We start from the raw sequence: 24,053 nt of genomic DNA, 5'->3' as shown, positions 1-24,053 counted from the left end.
CATCATAAATACATGTATCTTAAAGAAAAACACAAAATTAACTAATCACACGCAAAAATGTAACACATTTACTGCTTTTGGTCACTGTGAATGATTAATGAGAAGTCGCAACTTTACTGCCCAACTATAATTATAAAGTACAGTGGTACCTGCCATGATAGGACACCCTTGGGACCAGCCAAAAGTGTCCCTTCATTACAGGTGGTCTGTCATGACAGGTACGTATATTTGATTAAGATAATAAACACAGGGACAACAGAAAGTGACCTTTATTGAGAGGTGTCCTCTCATCATAGGGGCCTCACATCGCAGGTACCACTGCATTGAATTCTTCCCCATTTCTGCTTCACTAACTTAGCCTTGTTTTTAATCAACCATAATGGGGCTCAGGCTGACAAAACTATGAGTAGTGTTTAATATCACTCACTCACTATCTGTCCTTACCACACACACACACACACACACACACACTGACACACACACTCAAGGAAATGGAAATGTAAAAACTCATTCACTGGTTATAAAACATAACTTTCACAATAATATTCTTGGTCAATTTGTTCCCACATTGCTTTCCATTTTTCATATTCCATTCATACAGTGGAACCTGGTGGATAGGTCGAAGTACGCCCACTTCGGCCTACCCTGCAGACGACGCAAGGGAAAGAACTCCCGCTTTGTAACTGGAACTTCGGGTAATAAAGATGGCTAGACCAGGTTCCTCAACTGTCTTGTCTACTTTGTAACCACGCAATACCACATGGTGGCAGCGGTGGGATCCGAACCCACGCCTCCGAGGAGACAAAAACAATTTAAGCCTTCCATCATTTTAAACCCTCCTTGCTCACATGTTCTGTACGCAGCCTGGGTCTATTTATCTCCCTCCCTTTTAAGACCCAATTTACCCCAAAAAGGGGGTTTCCATTGTATTAAAAACAAAAACAAAACATTTGCAATTGAATATACACATCTTGTAACTTCGCCGCAATGTCAATTTAAAAAAAAATCCATGATGGGCAATGTACATATACATGTACATGTAATTACTATCACGAAAACATAACTTGCATTTTCCAATTTAGCCCCATATAAGGTTCATCGCAAATTTGAATGAATATCAAATGTTTACTCTTCTTTCAGTATGTCCGATTACTTCCATGGAGCTAAATTAGGAGCCCATAGTTCTCAAGGATATTAATAGCTTTCTGCAACAGCAAAGATACTCACGATTTTCAAAAATGGAATTTGTCAATATATAACATGAAGTGGGAAAGTCTATACTGTTTCAGGTCAAATTATATTCAAATACTTTCTGCAGTTTGAGTCCTTTACAGGGAAATATCTTTGTGGAGATAACCTGTTAGAAGTGCTCAACACACACACACACACTTACAAGTCTGCACACATTTATTCACACAAGCTTGCACACACACACACACACTCCCACACGTCCGTACACATGCACACACACACACACTCCCACACGTCCGTACACATGCACACACACACACACTCCCACACGTCCGTACACATGCACACACACACACACTCCCACACGTCCGTACACATGCACACACACACACACACACACACACACACACACTCCCACACGTCCGTACACATGCACACACACACACACTCCCACACGTCCGTACACATGCACACACACACACACGCACACACACACACACTCCCACACGTCCGTACACATGCACACACACACACACACACTCGCACACACTCCCACACATCCGTACACATACATACACACACACACACACACACACACACACACACACATACACTCCCACACGTCCGTACACACACACACACACACTCACACACATTCACACACACACACACACACACACACACCCACATGTCCGCACACATTTATTCACACAAGCTTGCAAACACACACACTCCCACACGTCCGTACACATACACCCACACACACACACCCACATGTCCGCACACATTTATTCACTCAAGCTTACAAACACACACGCACATTCACTGTGGAAAAACTAATAAGAACAACACACACTGACAATTCCCTTGCACTTCAAATATCAATCTCGTTACACTTCCACACATATCGTTATGCTACAGAAAAAAGACCCACTCATATACAAACAGAAATTCATGGGTGCTCTGTACAGTTGTCTACAGTAAACCCTAGACCCACATCACATTCTAAACACGCCAAACCGTGTCTGTTGCCGGGGTGCGTTGAGAGCCGCACTAAGGCTCAAGCCTAACACGGTACGTGTGTCAACAGGGTCAATAACTCCATCATCCCACAACCTGAAACAAACGAAGACAAGATTTAGACACACATTGTGAGAAAAAAATGAGTAAACATTTAAAATATAAAAGTGTGCATACGTGTGCTTGCATTCACAGAGTGCCCGTGTGTATGACTATGACTGACTGTCTGTCTACACGCGTCTGTGCATGTGGTTTTTATGTTTGGTTGTTATTTGTATGAATTTGCATGTCTGACTATTTGTACAGTTTTGATACATCAAACAGATATGCTACAAAAAGAAGGAGAGAAAAAACTGTCCCAGTATTCTCATCCACATTAACACACATACACTACTTTGATATGAAACAACAAAACAGAATATATCTTTATTGCCTCGTTTTCCGCCATATATCATCCATTTTGCATGCCTAAAAACAACCCCCCTCCCACACACACACACATATATATATACTCACTCACACACACATACACGCATGCATGTGGGTGCGCACTCATGCATGCACACACACGCACACGCACACACACACACACACACACCTTGCACTGGAGAAGTATGGATGACCCTCTTGTTCATATTTCATTATCACCGGATCTTTCAATGCTGCTTCTTCTGCATCGGTCCACTGTTGTAAAAAAAAAAAAAAAAAAATCACACCAAAAACAATATCTGATTATGCCATCACGATGATGCAATGAAATTGATAGAGAAAAAAAAACAAAAACGAGAATTAGAAGGGGGAGGCGGAGCAGAGATCAACTAAAATGAAAAAGGGAAAGGGAAAACGCAGACACAAAGTAAAGACAAAACTGTTGATGATCGGGGCAGCACCCCAGGATAAACCCAAGTTTCCTTTCATAGCAGGTACCCTTGCATGCCATCAACATCAACCCCCCGCGGGTTAGGGGGAAGAATTTACCCGATGCTCGCCAGCATGTCGTAAGAGGCGATTAACGGATTCTGTTTCTCTTTTTACCCTTGTTAATTAAGTGTTTCTTGTATAGAATATAGTCTATTTTTGTAAAGATTTTAGTCAAGCAGTATGTAAGAAATGTTAAGTCCTTTGTACTGGAAACTTGCATTCTCCCAGTAAGGTAATACATTGTACTACGTTGCAAGCCCCTGGAGCAAATGTTTGATTAGTGCTTTTGTGAACAAGAAACAATTGACAAGTGGCTCTATCCCATCTCCCCCCTTCCCCCGTCGCGATATAACCTTCGTGGTTGAAAACGACGTTAAACACCAAATATAGAAAGAAAGAAAAACATCAGCTGGACACAGAGGGTGTGTTGGCAGGTACTGTCCTCTCATCATTATCTTAATTCAAGAAGGTTGAGTGTATAATCTATCAAATCAGCACAAATTGGAAAACAACTAAAGGTATTGTTTGTTTTTTCCTCTGAAGATAAAAAATGTCCACCAAATACCCGTGTGACTTGGAATAATAGGCTGTGAAAAGTAAATAGTCGCCGTAATGGCTTGAGATTTGCTGGCCGATGTGAATGCGTGATTTGGTGTGAAAAAAATTCCATCTCACACGGCAGAAATTAATATGTAAAGCGCTTAGAGAACGTCAAGCGCTGTATAAATCTCCCATATAAATAAATAAATAAATAAAGACTACCTCATACCTCATGCTAGATCCACCCAGACTTCCACCCGGAATGAGGCTATTCTTCCACGTGAACATATACTGTACCAAACACCAACAGCCCCACTACTTGCTGTGGTTTAAGTTGCAATTTCTCGATGAAATAGCCACTAGTTGCTTTTACGAAATTGATTCATCAAAAGGGGCGGGGATGTAGCTCAGTCGGTAGCGCGCTGGATTTGTATCCAGTTGGCTGCTGTCAGCGTGAGTTCGTCCCCTTGTTCGGCGAGAGATTTATTTCTCAGAGTCAACTTTGTGTGCCGACTCTCCTCGGTGTCCGAACACCCCCGTGTGTACACGCAAGCACAAGACCAAGTGCGCACGGAAAAGATCCTGTAATCCATGTCAGAGTTCGGTGGGTTATAGAAACAAGAAAATACCCAGCAGCATGCCTCCTCCGAAAGCGGCGTATGGCTGCCTAAATGGTGGGGTAAAAAACGGTCATACACGTAAAAATTCCACTCGTGCAAAAAACACGAGTGTACATGAGAGTTTCAGCCCACGAACGCAGAAGAAGAAGAAGATTCATCAAAAAACACGAGTGTACGTGAGAGTTTCACAGCCCACGAACGCAGAAGAAGAAGAAGATTCATCAAAAAACACGAGTGTACGTGAGAGTTTCACAGCCCACGAACGCAGAAGAAGAAGAAGATTCATCAAAAAACGCGAGTGTACGTGAGAGTTTCAGCCCACGAACGCAGAAGAAGAAGAAGATTCATCAAAAAAAGAAAAGAAAAATCCCAAGTGTGCACAGAGCGCACCCAGGCTGTTCATTGTTGGTATGTGTCCAAGAGGAGGCTAGTCTTATCCCATGTAAAAGCCTGGCCAGGTCTGAGATGGTGAGCCCAACTGTTTTCACAAGAAGGAGCGTGCCTTTCTTCTTCTTCTGCGTTCGTGGGCTGAAACTCCCACGTACACTCGTGTTTTTTGCACGAGTGGAATTTTACGTGTATGACCGTTTTTACCCCGCCATTTAGGCAGCCATACGCCGCTTTTGGAGGAAGCATGCTGGGTATTTTCGTGTTTCTATAACCCACCGAACTCTGACATGGATTACAGGATCTTTTTCGTGCGCACTTGGTCTTGTGCTTGCGTGTACACACGGGGGGTGTTCGGACACCGAGGAGAGTCGGCACACAAAGTTGACTCTGAGAAATAAATCTCTCGCCGAACGTGGGGACGAACTCACGCTGACAGCGGCCAACTGGATACAAATCCAGCGCGCTACCGACTGAGCTACATCCCCGCCCCAGTGGAGTGTGCCTTTAAAATACCCAATGAAGAAAATGGAAACGTTACATAAAACAATATAAAACAATAATACAACATGGAAATAACCAGCACAAACCTCTTTGCCCTCCCTGGCTCGCTGGTCGCGCTGTATCTGGGCCAGGACGTTCGCCGCCTGCTCCCCGCCCATCACCGAGATACGGGAGTTGGGCCACATGTACATGAACCTGGGGCTGCAGCACACAAACAATAGCAAGTAAGCATCACAGTTACATTCTCCTGGCCTCCCAAGTTTATTCCTCTTACCCCCGCACCCCCTCCATCAGCCTAGTTGTTTTCAAAGTTTCCCGCACCCCCTCCAACAGCCTAGTTGTTTTCAAAGTTTCCCGCACCCCCTCCATCAGCCAAGTTGTTTTCAAAGTTTCCCGCACCCCCTCCATCAGCCTAGTTGTTTTCAAAGTTTCCCGCACCCCCTCCATCAGCCTAGTTGTTTTCAAAGTTTCCAAGACTCCCACTTCTGGTTTAGGAATGCCAGAGGTCAGATATCCACAAAACTGCATGTTCATCATTTTCTACATAACTAATAAACTCTCCTTTCAAACCATCACTTTTCCACATTTACTGGAAACGAACTAGGGTATGTTGAGAAACTCACCCGTATGCACGACCACACATCCCATAGTTCCCTGCGCCGTATGATCCGCCGATGATGAGCGTCAGTTTGGGAACTTTGGCGCAGGCCACAGCCGTCACCATTTTAGCGCCGTGTTTAGCGATGCCACCTGCCTCAGCCTCTCGCCCAACCATGAAACCTGTGACATACCAGGCAGTCTTTCATTGAGCCTCAAGTTGACTTCGTGCAGTCTTTTAACCAAAAACTTAGTGCTAAAGCTTTGTGTCGCCATCTTCGCGAAGTATGCTACGTGTAGTCAATTTCGCCCAGTTAAGGCCAGGAAGATAGAATCCACTAATTGTAAATTAACTCTGATATAGTGAAATTGTGGTTATAGTGAATTTTTCTATGGTTTTCAACGTACTGTCAGTCCCAATACTATGAACATTATTCCTCTATCACATTTATTAAAAAAAAAAAGTAAAAAACTAGCATTTTTCTTCTCTGGTGCTGTGAATTTGAAAGTAATGAGTGACCTTTCAACTGTCTGATCTTTCATAAAACTGTATGACACATACACCATCACCATAAACAGCCATAGAACCCCTGCAAAAACTGTAATTAATGACATCCACTATCAACATTCTTTACCTGTGATGTTTTGAAGGAAAATGAGAGGGATGCCTCGCTGACTGCACAGCTCTATAAAATGTGTTCCCTGAAACAGACAGTGGAAAAGATCTTTTTCTCTTTGCAAAACTACACAGAACCTGAATCAGAATGACAAGATGTAAGAAATAAAGGGAAGGAAGCACTCTAAATGTAGACGAGTAGGTGAGAGTTGTGCGGAACCAGTCTCCTGGCACCTGAGAGAATAGGAGCATGCATTGAACAAACAACTTGCATCCTCTACATAAAACATGGATTTCAGGAGAGAGACACTGTGACACAAAAGCTGGTGCTTGTAAAATACCTCTCTCTCTCTTTCTCTCTTTATCCTTGTAAAAATAAGTTTGTTTGTTCGTTCGTGCTCTCTCTCTCTCTCTCTCTCTCTCTGTGTCTCTCTGTGTCTCTCTGTGTCTCTCTCTCTCTCTCTCTCTCTCTCTCTCTCTCTCTCTCTCTCTCTCTCTCTCAGGCAAGTATGTTACCACTTTTAAATAAAAAGTATAAGCCATCACTGCATTCAGTTGTTCAGTCTGTATTAAAGACAGTCAAGTTAAAGTACCTTCATTGCTGATTCAGAGAAAAGGACACCATTGTTTCCTATGATGCCAACTGGGTATCCCCACAATCGGGCAAATCCTGTCAAAGACAAATCAATGAATGTTGTAATGTAGCAAAACTTAGAAAAAACATGTCATAATGAAACTGTGCTTTTATGGTTTCTTAAAGAGCTGCTAATCATACCTCCAGGTGCATGCGTGTGTGTGTGTGTGTGTGTGTTTGTGTATCTGTGCCTGTGTGTGTGTGTATGTTTGTATCTGTGCCTCTGTGTGTGTGTTTGTATCTGTGCCTCTGTGTGTGTGTGTGTGTGTGTTTGTATCTGTGCCTCTGTTTGTGTGTGTGTGTTAGTGGGTGTGTTCATGTATATGTGCCTGTGAGTGTGTGTGTGTGTGTGTGTGTGTGTGAGTGTTTGTGTGTGTGTGTGTGTGTGTGTGTGTGTGTGTTTATATGTGTGCTTCTATATCAGTGTCTGATTGTCTCTGTCTCCATGTGCGAGTGTGTGTTTCTGTGTGTGATCTAACCACATTGGCAATACATATAGTTCCTCTTTCTCACAGAAAAGTTAAAGTTGTGAGAGAAATGGTTTTTTACATAAAATTTCATTTTGCGATCTGCAAAGTAGTTAATTCAGCACACAAAGTAATTACCCAGTTTCAATATGTCTTAAATCTAGCAAACCTAAATGCATCTGTCATTATTCTCAGCTGAATCATCAACCTAATCTAGCAAATTCCTTATTTTCAAAGATTTTTACACAAATACACTTACAGCTGAATTTCTAAATCTCACCTGTGATTAGTGTTTCTCCATACATTGCCTTGAACTCGTCAAAACGACTGCCGTCCACCACTCGTGCTATCACCTGTGTGGAAATGATCACAAATACAGTGGAGCCCCAGGAGCTACCAGGGCAGGAGCTACCAGGGCAGGAGCTACCAGGGCAGGAGCTAGGGCAGGAGCTACCAGGGCAGGAGCTACCAGGGCAGGAGCTACCAGGGCAGGAGCTACCAGGGCAGGAGCTAGGGCAGGAGCTACCAGGGCAGGAGCTACCAGGGCAGGAGCTACCAGGGCAGGAGCTACCAGGGCAGGAGCTAGGGCAGGAGCTACCAGGGCAGGAGCTAGGGCAGGAGCTACAAGGGCAGGAGCTAGGGCAGGAGCTACCAGGGCAGGAGCTACCATAAAATACACCGTTTTCTCGTCAAGTCATTTGACCACAACATTCATGAAACAGAACTGTTAGTGTTAAAATTTGGTATGTATTTGCTTCCATGTACATAGAATGATAGTATATGGTCCCTCCCCCCCCCCCCCCAAAAAAAAAAAAGCTCTTAGATCGACTTTAGTAAAAATTATTAAATGAAAAAGAAGCAAAGCGTTGAATCGAAACATGTTAGATCATGGATGACAAGATAATTTCAACACTATCCATCAGAATGATTTGAACTTTTGCAAAAATGTTTTACTTTTAGACATGCTGATAGATGTTTTGTTCCAAAGGATAAGCTCTAGGAAAAACAGTTAAAGAGATACACATTTTCCAGTTTTCATAAATGTTGTACCCTCAAAGTCAACATTTGTATCACTTAAACTTTTGGGGGGCTAAATTCTGGATAAAAAATGTCTTATCTTTTCTACTTACAAAGCACACTGCAGTGTATGCAGCACTTTTAGCTTGAAAACTTGCACACTGCAAGCTAAGCATCATCAGTAAACGTCAATCGTTATTACCTCTCTAACATCGAAGGTCTTCTTGAGGTTGTCTCCCACAATGCCGTACATCTCATCAGCGTCAAACAACGGCTCTTCTGGCGTCTCCAAGTTCACCTGAAACGATACGGCTCTCATTAAACATTTTCATAATAGATGGACATGACACTTGTAATATAAGCGGAGAAAAAAAAGTGTTTTCACGTGCATGTACCCAAATTTAAAAAGAAATTCGGAGGAAAATTCTTTTTAGTAAATAAATTGGTGATTCAAGTTGAAGAGTCAACTAACAGGCAGCAATTATGTTCCAAAAGTATTCCTTGCACACATGATACACAGCAATTACTTTTATTTGCAAACCAGAAAAGTAATATATTATCTCCCATATGATTAATATAATTCCAAAATTGCCCATTGAAGATAGAGCCTCCATTTCTTGAAAAGAGGGTTGTCAGAACTTCAGGTAGCACTCTGTTGTTTTTCAGTGTTGCATGGATTATTTTCCAGAATGAATTACTTCTACTTTGTGAGTGTGCACATGTGTTTGAGTGCACTTGTATGAGTGTTTGCGAGCGCTTGCTTGCGTGTGTGTGTATGTGTATGTGCGTGCATGCATGTGCAATTGTAAGGCAAAAAAAAAAAAAATAGTCTGTTTACGGTAACATAGACCCAAAAAATAGGGTCGGTAGGTCGGGATATTTTTTTATTTTTTATTTTTTTTCCCCAAAAATCATATTTGTACGTTATTTTGCCAAAAAAACCAAATATTCTTTTTTTTTTTCTCCCCCAAATGCCCCAAAAAAGTCTAGGGTCGCGCGAAAAAAATAGGGTCGGTCGGGTTACCGTAAACAGACTATTTTTTGTGTGTGGCCTAATTGTACCAGCAAGCATGCCCACAGGTGCTTGTCATTTAAGCTATCGATCACAAAAATCACAACCTTACCCCAGGGTCTTTGATGCGATTCAGGTTTTTGACCACACGTCTGGCTAGATGCAGTGCATGGGCATCATCTTTTGCATAATAATCAGTCACACCTGACTGCCTGCACAAAAATCCCAATGAAAATGTTACAACCACATCTGTCATCGCATCACTAGAAACATTACCGGCTAACAACAACGAGAGATGTAATGATAGCACATCTACTGTACATGTTAAATACCGGAAACATGTTTGTGCTTTTTTCGGCTTTTCTCCTGCAGAAGAGGTCAGTCATATTTAAAATAAGATATGCACAGATGACAGGCGGTATTAAAGTACCAAAACTGAGGAAAGCAACTTATGCAATGTGGAATTTTAAGGCATAACATCTAAAGCATAGTAATTAGTCAATCCTGTCATGACGACCACCTCTTGATAACAACTGCCTGCCCATTACGACCACTCCAAAAGAAATCTCGTTTTTTTCATTTTTTCGATAAATGTCTTTGATGACGTCATATCCGGCTTTTTGTGAAAGTTGAGGCAGCACTGTCACGCCCTCATTTTTCAACCAAATTGGTTGAAACTTCGACGAAGCCCGGACTTTGGTATTGCATTTCAGCTTGCAGGCTTAAAAACTAGCTAATTAGTTTGCTCATTAAAGTTGTAATTAAAATTAAATTGTCACTGACAGATTTAAAAATTATGGCATCGTATTCCTCAATTTATCCTGAATTCAAAAATATATAGATATGTCATGTTTACTTTAAAAATGTGCTCAGAATTACAGAAAATAGGTCAAGTAGGCCTTAGTACTACGTTTGCACGCTATGCGGAGACGAGCGTGACCCGCCTCCGTCTTTGGGTGTGGCTAGTGGAGACTATCTGAAATAAAGTCTCGGCGACGACTGTTTGTTGGTGTTAATCTGGTACTTTGATGCCAACAGCTTGACTAAATGTTGTTATATCACTTCAAGCGACTTGTTGAGACCTGATTTTGTCAGATTTTTGGAGGTTTTCAAAAGTGCGGTTCCACTGTAATAAGACCGTTATTGTAGTCATTATTGGGCGGGGATGTAGCTCAGTCGGTAGCGCGCTGGATTTGTATCCAGTTGGCCGCTGTCAGCGTGAGTTCGTCCCCACGTTCGGCGAGAGATTTATTTCTCAGAGTCAACTTTGTGTGCCGACTCTCCTCGGTGTCCGAACACCCCCCGTGTGTACACGCAAGCACAAGACCAAGTGCGCACGAAAAAGATCCTGTAATCCATGTCAGAGTTCGGTGGGTTATAGAAACACGAAAATACCCAGCATGCTTTCTCCGAAAGCGGCGTATGGCTGCCTAAATGGCGGGGTAAAAAACAGTCATACACGTAAAATTCCACTCGTGCAAAAAACACGAGTGTTCGTGGGAGTTTCAGCCCACGAACGCAGAAGAAGAAGAAGAAGTAGTAATTATTCTGAATGCATCCAAACTGGTCAGCGTGAAAGAAAATCAAAAATTTTATTGTAAATTTTCATTTAATAAATATACCTACCCGAATCACATGTAGCATTGACACAATCGGAGATGCTAGGTTCTGAAAAGGCTAACCGTCTAAGGGAAGCAACCCCAACCACAAAAAGTGTAAACGTAGCCATGGTAATGACCATACACCTGGGGAGTTACCTCCCATCGTGCACGCCACGTCACTACTGCTACTGAACACGTGGTTCATATCATTCGACCTAAAGAATAAAATTCTCCAAATCAAAAGCGGGGTTGGCGGGAGGGAATATACCATGTGATTCGGGTAGGTATATTTATTAAATGAAAATTTACAATAAAATTTTTGATTAAATTACATATTCCTACTCCGAATCACATATATAGCAGATTTCTACAACAAGGCGGTGGGAAAGAAAAATCTAACTCACTCAAAAAATCCTTGCCAGAAACTGGTCCGCTGCCAAAAAGTCAGGAAGGGCCCAGTGGGAAAGAAAATCTAACTCACTCAAAAACACTTGCCAGGGCCGGCCCACTGCCAACAGGCAGTGAGGGAACCGAGGAAAGTCCTGATTGACAGCCGAGATGTATCTCAGGCAAAAAGTATAAGAGACAACCTCAGAGATCCAGTAAGCTGTGCTGAGCACTTCTTCCAATCTCCTAGCCGTAAAAAACAGCACAGGAATAGACCCAAGCCTTGGAATAATGACCCTGGCGAGCCAAGGGAAAGACAAGCTCCCCCCCCCCCCCTTTTATTGGAAGGAAATGCTAATGTCCTGAAAAGATCCGTGCGTAAGGTTGTCCCCTCAAAACTGAGAAGGACTAACCCTCGCGGTGACCCTAAGACAACCATGCCAAAGTCTGCAAACCTTGGGATGTAGTAAAGCCCGAAAGGCCTGTGAGAAAGAAGTCAGCTCAAAATAAGAGTGACCAATCCCCACGAAAGAGCGAGAGAGAGACATCCGAGCACTAAGTACCAGAGTCCACCTCGAAGAGAAAACTCTCAAATAGAAGGTCGCCAGTTTTCCTCTGCCGGTCTCTGCGAACGCAGAGAGAGAGGTAGCACACGACAGCAGCCACTTACGACTGAGCGTAAGCCACCGGAAGTGTGGACCCCCGGTGGTCAAAGACCGGTGTGACTGGCAACCATAAACAAAATGGCTAAAAGCCAGAGTGTTCCCAAAACAGTCTGCTTGAAGGTAATTGAGAGTGAATCCAAAACCGAAAGCAGAAAACCAAGACTGGTAAACGTAAACCGTGAAGCCAGCCAGCCATAAGACTCCCGAAACAAGAGTTCTCAGGCCAAATCAAGAGCCTTCCTGAGTTTGGCCAAAAACCCAGAGCGCGTCTGTCCCTCTCTGAAAGACAGAGTCAAACAAGGAGAAAAACGGACAACCGCCCTAGTCAAAGTTGCCTTTTGTAGACGGGCGACTATAAAAGAAACCCGACCCAACGGACGTCATCCTGACTCACCTCATGCCATGATGAGGAAGAAGAGACCAAGACGGAATTCACAGGAACCGAAACATTAGCTAAACCTCTGCCCGAAGGAGAAGAGTAGCCAAAAACCTGAGAGAGAGGAGGAAAGCCACAAAGAACTACTCCTCAAACATCCATTGTCCAAGACAATGCCCCCTCAGGAAAATCTGAATGTTACCTCCGAGGCTAACTCAAGCGAACCTTAAGTTTGGACGAAACACCAGAACGTGTCTGTTCACTAGAGAAAGACAGAGTCCGACTCGGTGAAAGACAACAAGGACCAAAGTCCAAGTGTTTGTGGCCATAAAAGGGGTAACCTGAAGCCAGAGAACCCCGCCCAAACGGAAATCGACCTATCCAATCTCCTTAACAGTAAGAACAAAGGAAAGAAAAGACAAAGTCCGAAACCACAAGAAACGGGAAGGCAACAACCACCATCGCCAAAACGCGGAATGGCTGTTGCCCGGCCAAGGCTAAAAACCCTGACTCCCTAAGGTCGGCCGTTGTTCCATCCACCCCGACGTACCAAGAAACGTCGGAGAGAAAAAACCAACATCGCCGGTAAACCCGGAAATAAAACAGCAGCAGCCCGTGGCTGAAGCAACTGTTACCCCAACCGAAGAAGGAAGAAGTATTCCGACTGAGGCTGCCTATTGGCCGCCAGCTTAGCTTAACCAGAGGATTGAGCATGCTTCGAGAAGCATGCTTCACCTGAGGATGCTAGCTTTACCTTACTTCAACCCTTGTAAAGCAGTCAGAGACCTGGTGATCTCTACTCGACTGAATCTCTACTGCGGGCAAAGCTTAAGTGACTCTCTTTGACTGTCCAGGGAACAGAGAATGCGAAAGAAACAAGTCCCTCCGACACCCGCCGTACTAGCGTAGTGAAGGAAGGGCAGCCTCATCTGCTCTTCGCTCACCCTTGCAAGGGCTGGCCAACAGAGTATAGAAAGGAGGCAAGTTCCAAAAGCTGAATTAAGCAAGAAGGAACAAAAGATGAAGCCCGTGTAGCCGAAGCCAGCCAGGGCTGAGCGTGTTCCGGAACTGAACCAAGGTAGAAACAGAGGCAGAACCAAAACGCTAGAGATACCACTTCCAGGAGGAGATGGCATAGCCAAAACCTGCAAACCGTGGTACCCACCAAAGATGACTAAGGCACCGGAAGAAGGAAAGCATCCTACCTTCGCGGAACGAAAATCCGACATCGACAACAAAGACGACCAGCAAGGAAGCCACCAAAGTCGATGCACCCAACAGGAAATCCTGAGTCGCAGCTTCAAGCTTCGACGGAAATCCCGAACGTGTCCGATTGCTGACTAAAGACTGAGAACCAGAATAGTTCAGCCACGAACGCAACCGAAGTCACAGTTGCTGGTGGTAAACTGATGAATGAGATGACCGGAAACCGGAAACCCATCCAACCGGAAAAGACCTGACTCATCCCCCTAATGACGGTCGTGAATAGGGGAAACGTCTAGAGCCACCCGAACTGAATAGGCAGTAACCGCAACACCCAACAGGTAGAGTGAAGACTGCCCCGGCTGAGGCTGAAAGCCTAAATGCCCGTAGGCCAGCCGCTGTTCCTCACCTGCCGACCTCCAAGAATGAGTGTCAGGAAGAGGAGTAGTGTAACCGAACAGCGCCGGAAATGCAGCAGACAAAACCGCAAAAAACGGAAGCGAAAGTTGCATAGAGTAGACTGAGGCCGGAAGCCCAAACGCCCGTAGGCCAGTCCTATGTCAACTCCAGTCAAAACAGCAACATGTACTTGAAATGGAGGACTTATGCTTCCAGTAAAACCGGAAACACCGCGCCGAAAACGGCTGCCGCACTTGCTGTGAAACACAAATGTGCACGACGGAACAAGAGTGAGACAGAACAGAGGAGGACTGGGGCCGGAACCCGAACGCCCGTAGGCCAGTCCTCTGTCAACTCCAGTCAAAACAGCAACATGTACTTGAAATGGAGGACTTATGCTTCCAGTAAAACCGGAAACACCGCGCCGAAAACGGCTGCCGCACTTGCTGTGAAACACAAATGTGCACGACGGAACAAGAGTGAGACAGAACAGAGGAGGACTGGGGCCGGAACCCGAACGCCCGTAGGCCAGTCCTCTGTCAACTCCAGTCAAAACAGCAACATGTACTTGAAATGGAGGACTTATGCTTCCAGTAAAACCGGAAACACCGCGCCGAAAACGGCTGCCGCACTTGCTGTGAAACACAAATGTGCACGACGGAACAAGAGTGAGACAGAACAGAGGAGGACTGGGGCCGGAACCCGAACGCCCGTAGGCCAGTCCTCAATCAACCCCAGACAAGCCACTACGTGCGCTTGAGAAGGGGGACCTATGCTTCCAGCAGGAAGTGTAGGAGGCCGAAGCCCCGTCCGGAAAATACCTCGACGTGACCTCTGCCGCAGCCTAGAGGACAGCGTTAAGCCTTTTTCCGGATAACCAGCACGTGTGGAATCGCTGACGACAGACTGAATGTCCGAAACATCCGGCGAAAAACCGAAGTCCACATTACTGGTGGAAGGCAGGTGAAACGACATAACCGGAAACCGGAAATCCGTCCCCCCCAACGTCTTCAAACTCATGCCCTGACCAGGATAAGGGTGAGAAGACGGCAAGCCTGCAGCCGCAGGAACCGGAACGGCAGTCGAAGCGACAACCGAAGGTTGAAACGATGACTGCCGCGGCCAGGGCTGAGACAACACCTGCCCGAAGGGCTGGCGTTGCTCCTCAGCTACCGACATCCGGGAGGAAGTGGAAGCGAAAGGAGCAGTAAATCCGGGCGGAGCCGGAAAAGCTTCAGACGAGACCGCGAAAAGCGGAAGCGCCGTATGCGAGGACGGGGGCCGGAAGCCCGAATGCCCGGAAGGCAACGTCCGGTCAACCCCAGAAACGACCACAGCGGGTGCGTACGTCAGGGAACCTATGCTTCCGGCAAATGCCGGAAGCGCAGCAGCCGGAAACGACTGCCGCCATTGCTCAGCCACACAATGGTCTTCGACGAAGCCAGGGTGCGACTGAACAGAGGACGGGGGCCGGAAGCCCGAAAGGCAACGTCCGGTCAACCCCGGAACCACCACAGCGGGTGCGCACATTGGGGGACCTATGCTTCCGGCGAGTGCCGGAAGCGCAGCAGCCGGAAACGGCTACCGCCATTGCTCAGCCACACAATGGTCTTCGACGAAGCCAGGGTGCGACTGAACAGGGGTTTGCGGGTCGTGAACCCGCCGAAAAGAGCTGTGTCCCAGCAGGGAGCGTCCGACGGTCTCACGAGGACCTGTGGACCAGCTCGACTTACTTGAGTCGCCAACCACAGCGGTAGAAGACGAAGAAGCAAAACATCCGCCCTAGACAACGTCTCGGCCGGAAGCGTCAAGGAAGCCAACAAGCTGACGTCACCCACAGACAGCGGGACCAACGGAAGTAGCAGGCTTGGCACGCAAAATTCTTCTCGTACCGAAGTACGAATCTCCGGAACCAACGTAGATAACGAAGACACCCGTGACACCTGATCTGCTAACGGCAGAGAAGGCGAGCGAGAAGAAACAGTATATACAAGAGTAGTTGACTGCCCCACAACGTGTTTGTTCGGGGCAGAAAGAGTAACGGACACAACAGAAAAACATGTTAATCCGAAACCACAACAAGTCCTACGGACTGGTAGATACCTGCTAAAGCCTAGCCATGTAAACCACTGTCAGCAGCGCTGATACACAAAATGGAGGCCAAGCGATAAGTTACTGGACAAAATTTTGAAGTCCAAAGCGGACGAAAATTAAGCAATAACGAAAATTCCTGTCAAACTAATGACGAAATAGGAAATGGCTTACCAACGAATCAAAGCAGAAGGCAATAAAGCAGGTAAAGTAAGGAGAACCTCACTATAACATAGGCCTAGCCACGTACAGAAGCTGTCAGGAAAGCTGAGCAACCGAAAATGGCGGCCACACAATAAGTTACTGAAACGCATTTAGGAGTCCAAACGGACGAAAAGTCAGCAACTACAGATAAATTCCTGTCAAACTAATGACAAAAAAGGAACAAGCTTACCAACTAATCAAAGCAGAAAGCAAGTAAGAAGGTAAAAATACGTTTCCTTCCAAAATACATCGGCCTAGCCACATATTAACTTTTTCGCGACGCGCCGCCCGAATACAAGCGTTCACTGATCATGCCGTTGTCAGCACGCCGCCAGAATCCGTGCGTAAGGTGCGTGAGTCGCTTCGCCACACACCGCCATAATAGTAGCGTTGGAAGTGGAAAATACCACGCTGGGGATTTTCCATACGAAAACCCACGTCATAGGTTCAGAGGTCGGCTGCATTACCATACGCGACAAATAACTCCCAGAACAGTTGATTTCATTGGTTAGTTTGGATACTACAGGTCATTGACGGGACCAACCCATGCCTTAGTTTCATATTTAGGATTCCAAAATGTCGCGAGTTGTCAGTGTTGTTGCGAAGCGAAGCGGCGTGCAGAAGGAAGGCAGTGACTGTGTGTGCATCAAACAGTGTTGTTGTGATAGATGGATAAGTGAGTGATGAGGGTGAATGAGTTAGCCAAATCAAGAGCTCGAGGTGTCAATGCTACTTTGGCCAAAACCCAATGCAAGCGGACGGACGCGATTCTGGTGCCGGGAATGTTCTGTGGCCACATGGCTGTGGCGCTTTGTGTTGAGCCGTGCTTCGAAGTGTGGCACACAAAGAAGGATGTTCTCCGTGCATAAACCGAGTTCTAAACAAGTCATTTATACAAAAACTGTAAATACTGTGACAGCAAGTGTTTCTTTTCTTCTATGGATAAAACCCAACGCAATGGGACTCGATTCTGGTGCCTGGAATGTGGTGTGGCGTTTTGCGTTGAGCTGTGCTTCCAAGTGTGGCACTGTAAATACTGTGACAGCAAGTGTTTCTTTTCTTCTACATGGATATATTCATCATAGTCATCACCCAGTCATCTCATTGTCTCATTCAGGTTAGTAAATTCTTTTTTGAGTATTCACTAACAACATTTTGTGCATATTTTCAAACATGTCTGTAGTATTTATGTGGTGCCTCTGGACTTTTTTTAATTTAAATTGTTGACATTTTCAATAGCATACCACACAAACACAACAAGCCTTTTGACAAATACAAAGTACATTTCTGAAACAATGAAAGATCTTTCTTTAATTGTGTGCAAAAAGTAAGTCTCCACATGTACTAGTTTTTTTACAATATTTTTTTCAAAATACAATATTTTTTTCAAAATTTTCCAATTTTGGTTGTCAGCAGGCTATTTATTGACATTTTCAATAGCATACCACACAAACACAACAAGCCTTTTGACAAATACAAAGTACATTTCTGAAACAATGAAAGATCTTTCTTTAATTGTGTGCAAAAAGTAAATCTCCACATGTACTAGTTTTTTTACAATATTTTTTTCAAAATACAATATTTTTTTCAAAATGTCCCAATTTTGGTTGTCAGCAGGCTATTTATATGCTTTGGCTCAGGCGTTCTGAGTGTATAGTCATGTCATAGGGTGGACGTGTTGAATGAGTTAAAGCTGTCAATCCATGTTGACAACAAAAATGGCTGCCAACGATAGTTACTGAAATTATAACAAGTCCAAAAACGGACGAAAATCAGCAACTACAACAACATTCCTGTCAAAATAATGACCAAAATGGAAAGAGCTCACCAACTACGAAGCAGGAGGCAAGATAGACGGTAAAGTGGCCAGTGGGTGTCAAAAACAACACCAAACAGCACAGCCACTGGGGAGCCAAAAAATTCACTACCTGCTCCTCGGAAAGCTGAAAGGTCGAATGATATGAACCACGTGTTCAGTAGCGGTAGTGACGTGGCATGCACGATGGGAGGTAACTCCCCGGGTGTATGGTCATTACCATGGCTACGTTTACACTTTTTGTGGTTGGGGTTGCTTCCCTTAGACGGTTAGCCTTTTCAGAACCTAGCATCTCCGATTGTGTCAAAGCTACATGTGATTCGGAGTAGGAATATGTAATTTAAAGGGGGATAGATACCCGCAGTGAAGATCAGCCCCTCCCAGATCCTCGGATGAGACCTCCTCCCCTGTGGCGGCCTTGACCTGCAAGGACAAAAAGCATGAGTGGAAACTGTATATACTGCATCAGGCATTGTAAATTATGTAATCATACTAGCATTCAGTGATTCATCAAACTAGTGTTCCTTTGAACATACTGATACAGTGAAAACACACACACACACACACACACACACACACACACACACACACACACACACACACTCACATACCCACATACCCACCCACACTCACACACACACAAACCTTATGACCACCCAAAACTCTGAGAAAATCATACCTAAAAAGGGAGGTCATCTTAAAGTGGAGACAAACTGAAAGTCATGAACAGATACAACCAGCAAAAAGATCAATTCTTAAAGAGGGGAAGCTTTAAAGGTGGATTTCAATGGCCGAAATACAAGGGCAGTCTATCCTCATATTTTTGAAACATGAAACATAAAGCTATAAATAGCTCACGCTCAAGGCCAGCAGACAACTCTGCAGAGCAGCTGCTGAGAAAGGGGGACTACTGCGTGACCATGTCACACTCCTAACAAACACAAAGATTGCTGACAACCTACCAGCGGGGGTCCACCGAGAAAGATGGTTCCCTGTTTGCGCACGATGATACTCTCGTCAGCCATGGCTGGGATGTAGGCACCTCCTGCTGTACAGCTACCAAGCACCACTGCAACCTGCGGTAGACATGTATAACCACTGTGATGATGATAGATTATCAAATGTTGTTTTCATGTTCCCGGGTGTCACCCTGACTTTAGATGAGATAACCAGTTGTATGCCTGTTTAGGTGTAACCGACCACCTGCACTTACGGCAGAATGACCGAATGTCTTTTACGCGGTGCCACTGTGGTGACACGGGGGTGGAACATGGATCCCGCCTGAGTCTTAACACATAAAGTTGACCCATGTCCGTCCCGGCCTGGATATGAACATGTCACCCTAGGATCACAAGTCCAGTGCTCTACCACCTGTATCAGGACTGTACCTTCATGCCATTGCAAATACTGCTGAGCCTGGTTTGTGATTTAATCTATCTCCAACAAGAACATGCCTCAAACAGAATGACATATAATGCACGATGGTGTTCTTTTTTGCCTCTTGGGTACCGTCACAATGCAAGAACAAACAAGGGTTTTTTTTGTTTTTTTTCTCTAACAAACCTTTCCTAATGAGGGCATCACCAGTCAAATTGACTTTATTTGCTGCAGTTAATGGTATATAAGACACCAAAACAGCCTCCGGTTGAAGTGCTGGAGAGGCTTTCATAAACTCACAAAGAGAGACAGACAAGTTTTTCTGTTTGTCAGTCTACCTATCCAAAACAAAGATAATGAATGCTGGACCACACCACACATACAAACACACACTGGCAACACAAACCTGTGGAATTCCGAGGGAAGACATGTTGGCCTGGTTGAAAAAGATGCGACCAAAGTGATCTCTGTCAGGGAAAACGTCAGCCTGTCTTGGCAAATTAGCACCCCCTGAGTCCACTGAAAATCACAGAGATGTGTCATTTTTTTGAGTAATGAGAAATGCAACAAGAAGTTCTTAGCAAGAACATGTAGCAATACAAGTATGCACAATTTTCTAACCTCTGTTTAGACTATCTCTCTGTTTAGACTATTTTTGCATCTTCATCTGAAAATGATGTTGGTTTATATGTCCATTTATCGTCTGGTAATCCTTTTACTTGCTACATGCACTGACGATGCTACATGCTACACACACACTCTCTCTCTCTCTCTCTGTTTGTATATGACTGATTGATAGACTGACTGAATGAAAGACTGGCTGACCAATTGTCTGTCTGTCCGTCCGTCTGTCCAAATGACCCATTAACACATGCACAAGTACCTAAATAAATGCAGGGTAAATGATTTTCCTGAGCAATCTCCTGAGCACGTAGATGTTTCTTGACGGTGATGGGGTAGTAGGTGCCTGCCTTCACTGTCGGGTCGTTGGCTACAATCATGCACTCCACCCTGTACGAAGACAAACCATATAATCAGTCACAAAAATGCAGAGAAAAGAAATAGACGGAGTAGGATCAAATCAAATTTTATTTTACAAGGGTTGTGGCATAAGGATAGAGTGGGGAAGAAAGGACCAGACTAGGATAAAAGATGAACAGACAAACTGAGTGACTGAACATCTTGCAAGTACAGATCACTTTGACTGCCTGTAATGTCATTGTTTCGGGAAATTTCACAGCGAGCTGATAAACCACACACACACACACACACACACACACACACACACACACACAAAATCTTTTCTTTAAAGCACAACATTAAAACAAATGAATTTTCTGAATCAGTGGATGTGGCTAAGGTTTTCTTTTCCATTCTGTAAAGTTGCCCTTGTACAGGTTTTAGCTAAGTTCTGTAGACTTACAGAAAGAAAGGGTTACAGATATACTCTGAGCGTGCTATTCAAATGTTACGTACAGCATACATCCAGAACAAAAATACAAACAGATAGACTTACCCGGACACACGGCCAATGCCAGTGATAATGCCACCAGCAGGTACCTCCTCTTTTCCGTAGAGCTGGTAACCAGCGAGCTGACTCAGCTCCAAGAAGGGAGACCTGCACACAATACATGTGGAAATCTGTGATGCGTTTTATCCTTTCACAATAGAACTAAAAGTAAATTTAAAAAGTATTACGGCGGTGCCAGCAATATAGGACACCCTTGTGATCACTTGAAAGTGTCCCTACATTGAAGGTGGCCTGTCATGGCAGGTACATTTGCATCAAGATTGTGGTTAAAAAGGTGTCCTTCACTGGGAGGTGTTCTTGCATCCCAGGTCCTACTGTAAATGAGTAGAGGGAACTGATTACATATATATATCAATCAATATGAGGCTTATATCGCGCGTATTCCGTGGGTACAGTTCTAAGCACAGGGATTTGTTTTTTTGGATTTGTTTTTGATGCAATTTATATCGCGCACATATTCAAGGCGCAGGGATTTATTTATGCCGTGTGAGATGGATTTTTTTTTACACAATACATCACGCATTCACATCGGCCAGCAGATCGCAGCCATTTTGGAGCATATCCTACTTTTCACGGCCTATTATTCCAAGTCACACGGGTATTTTGGTGGACATTTTTATCTATGCCTATACAATTTTGCCAGGAAAGACCCTTTTGTCAATCGTGGGATCTTTAACGTGCACACCCCAATGTAGTGTACACGAAGGGACCTCGGTTTTTCGTCTCATCCGAAAGACTAGCACTTGAACCCACCACCTAGGTTAGGAAAGGGGGGAGAAAATTGCTAACGCCCTGACCCAGCGTCGAACTCGCAACCTCTCGCTTCCGAGCGCAAGTGCGTTACCACTCGGCCACCCAGTCCATATCATTGTTTGCCAGCATGTTAATACACTTACATCGTTTTTGGCATTCTGTTAACTGCACGATATGTTACTTTCATGTTTTTCCAAACTTAAAATCTGGTAAAAGTACTTCTATTAAAAACAAATGAACTCAGTCCCTTCATATTAACTGTGCAAGGGAGGCAACCTATATAGTTAAGAAGCATATTCAATAACTGCAATACGAATCTGAATAAGACATAATAGTTTTGACTAGGATACTCTTAAGTCAATACAAACATGTACAAAGCCAAACTTGAAGGATGTATTTTATTCTGCAGACTGACACACCCCATCAGAAAAAAGGATACACAGAGCACGATAATCTGCTCTTCATTATTTTATTTTATTTTGTTCTGCATAATTATTGTCTCCACAGTGAAATTCAGGGAAATTCCACGAGTACAATCAGTAGACCAAATAATATATAAGTTAATAAAGATAATCTCTTCATTATATATATTTTTTTCTTTGTTTGGCTTTTGTGCATAATTATTGTCTGCACAGTGAAATTCAGGTAAACTCCACAAGGACAATCAGTAGACCAAAATAATGAATAAAAAAATGAAGAGCATTAAATACATACTGTGGGTCAAGAAGGGTGTTTATTCTGTCACGTGGCAGCATCTTTTTCCTGGATGTTTGACGCTCGCGTGCCTTGGCTCCTCCTCCTGGGTAAAAAAACAAAAACTCAAAAGTTAGAGACAAAGTTACAAAACAATATATAAAAATCATACAACGACAAGTTGAACAACCCGCTAATCTATATAATCTGCTCAAATGACACACTTCCAATTTGTTTCTCTAATTGATGCAGGCAAAACAGCAAATGTCTAAGTGCACTTTTTATTTAAATTAAAGTCCATTGCACTTACCTAGCAGTGTGTGTGTATTAGTGTATTACTATTACTGTATGCATGTAAATGTTGCAGAGCTGACAAGATTATTGTTTAGTGTTCTGTGTGGAATCAGAAGAGAAACTAAATGCAACCTTGTAGAATTCCTGACACTGTTGTTTTCAGCTCAGTCACAAGCTTTTCCATCCGCTCATACTTTTCCTGCAAACAGAACATATAGAATTTGGAATACAATTGATATATACAGGTATTAATTATCCCCTCCACTTCTCCCCACACCTCCTATCCCCCATCTCTTTTGTGTGTTTTTAGAAGTTATTGGGGTATTCTTTAAAGGAGAGAACATCCTAAGAAAAGGACAAATATCAATAATACCCCCCCCCCCCCCCCCACCTCATGACAGGACTTTTTCTGAAATGTCTGTTCTTCCAAGAATCAACATTGCATCCTTTTTTCTTTTGCTGGATGAAATAAATTTGGCGAATGTAAGGCTGCGTCTACACCAAACAGTCAGTCCAAGAGAATACTCCTGAGCTGAGCTTGAAGGGCAAAGCTCCAGCGAAGTAATCAAGCATACATTTTATCTCGTCTGTTCCTCACACAGCTACGTCAAATATAACCCAAACCTTGTACTCTGCAGAGTCCTTCTCCACTGGTGTACCGATTGGTGCGACCTCATCTTTGTGGAACTGTCGCACTCCACAGAAACGAGCCGAATTGAAGTGTAGCAGTCGACAAGACCGAAACAACCTCAGGCTCGCCATCTTGAAGTCTTGTCCAGAGTTGTTTCCCTTCAACACTTATTTTTCGTCGACTGAAGAAAAAGACCAAAGACTAACAGGAATACAAGGGAAAAAAAGTTCTCATTTGTAACAAGTTGTTTTCTTGCTATTTAAGTAAAATATTCCTCCTTTTAAAAGGATACAAAGTTTCAAACAAAAAATGCGAAGCTGCGGAAACACTCATACACCCAGCTCCATTTGCTTTCACTTTGACACGTGCGAGCTGGTCGAGTCTGTTACGGTTGTGAAACTTCACATTTTCCTCTCAGTTCAACATGTCGTTCATCCACGTCACTCCGGAAAGTCATTTCCCGATCCAAAATCTTCCGTATGGCGTCTTTTCTACTGCTGACAATG

At 44.1% G+C, this 24,053-nt stretch overlaps 2 protein-coding genes across 2 annotated transcripts in view; one reads left to right on the top strand and one right to left on the bottom strand.

Moving 5' to 3' along the window:
• Nucleotides 1-6: 6 nt before the first annotated feature.
• LOC138979880 (methylcrotonoyl-CoA carboxylase beta chain, mitochondrial-like) lies at nt 7-23,899 on the bottom strand. Its single transcript, XM_070352639.1, has 17 exons — nt 23,541-23,899; nt 23,049-23,115; nt 22,644-22,728; nt 21,162-21,263; nt 20,529-20,656; nt 20,052-20,164; nt 19,231-19,344; nt 18,627-18,691; nt 9,639-9,738; nt 8,717-8,812; nt 7,778-7,850; nt 6,990-7,066; nt 6,416-6,482; nt 5,807-5,963; nt 5,270-5,384; nt 2,810-2,895; nt 7-2,307 (listed from the first exon to the last, which is right to left on the bottom strand). Exons 1-17 carry the CDS (start codon nt 23,676-23,678, stop codon nt 2,190-2,192), a joined length of 1,701 nt encoding a protein of 566 aa, XP_070208740.1. The 5' UTR covers nt 23,679-23,899; the 3' UTR covers nt 7-2,189.
• Nucleotides 23,880-24,053, top strand: part of LOC138979479 (fumarylacetoacetase-like) — a 30,517-nt gene continuing 30,343 nt past the window's right edge. Inside the window, exon 1 of the mRNA XM_070352194.1 lies at nt 23,880-24,052. Coding sequence (XP_070208295.1) covers nt 23,972-24,052 — 81 coding nt within the window. The 5' untranslated portion in view covers nt 23,880-23,971. The remainder of the gene's footprint in view (nt 24,053) is intronic.

The sequence above is a fragment of the Littorina saxatilis genome, linkage group LG11 (genome assembly GCF_037325665.1).
Source record: "Littorina saxatilis isolate snail1 linkage group LG11, US_GU_Lsax_2.0, whole genome shotgun sequence".
Taxonomy (NCBI): Eukaryota; Metazoa; Mollusca; class Gastropoda; order Littorinimorpha; family Littorinidae; genus Littorina; species Littorina saxatilis.
Note: the sequence above shows the minus strand (reverse complement) of the source record. Positions and strands in the feature narration are given on the sequence as shown.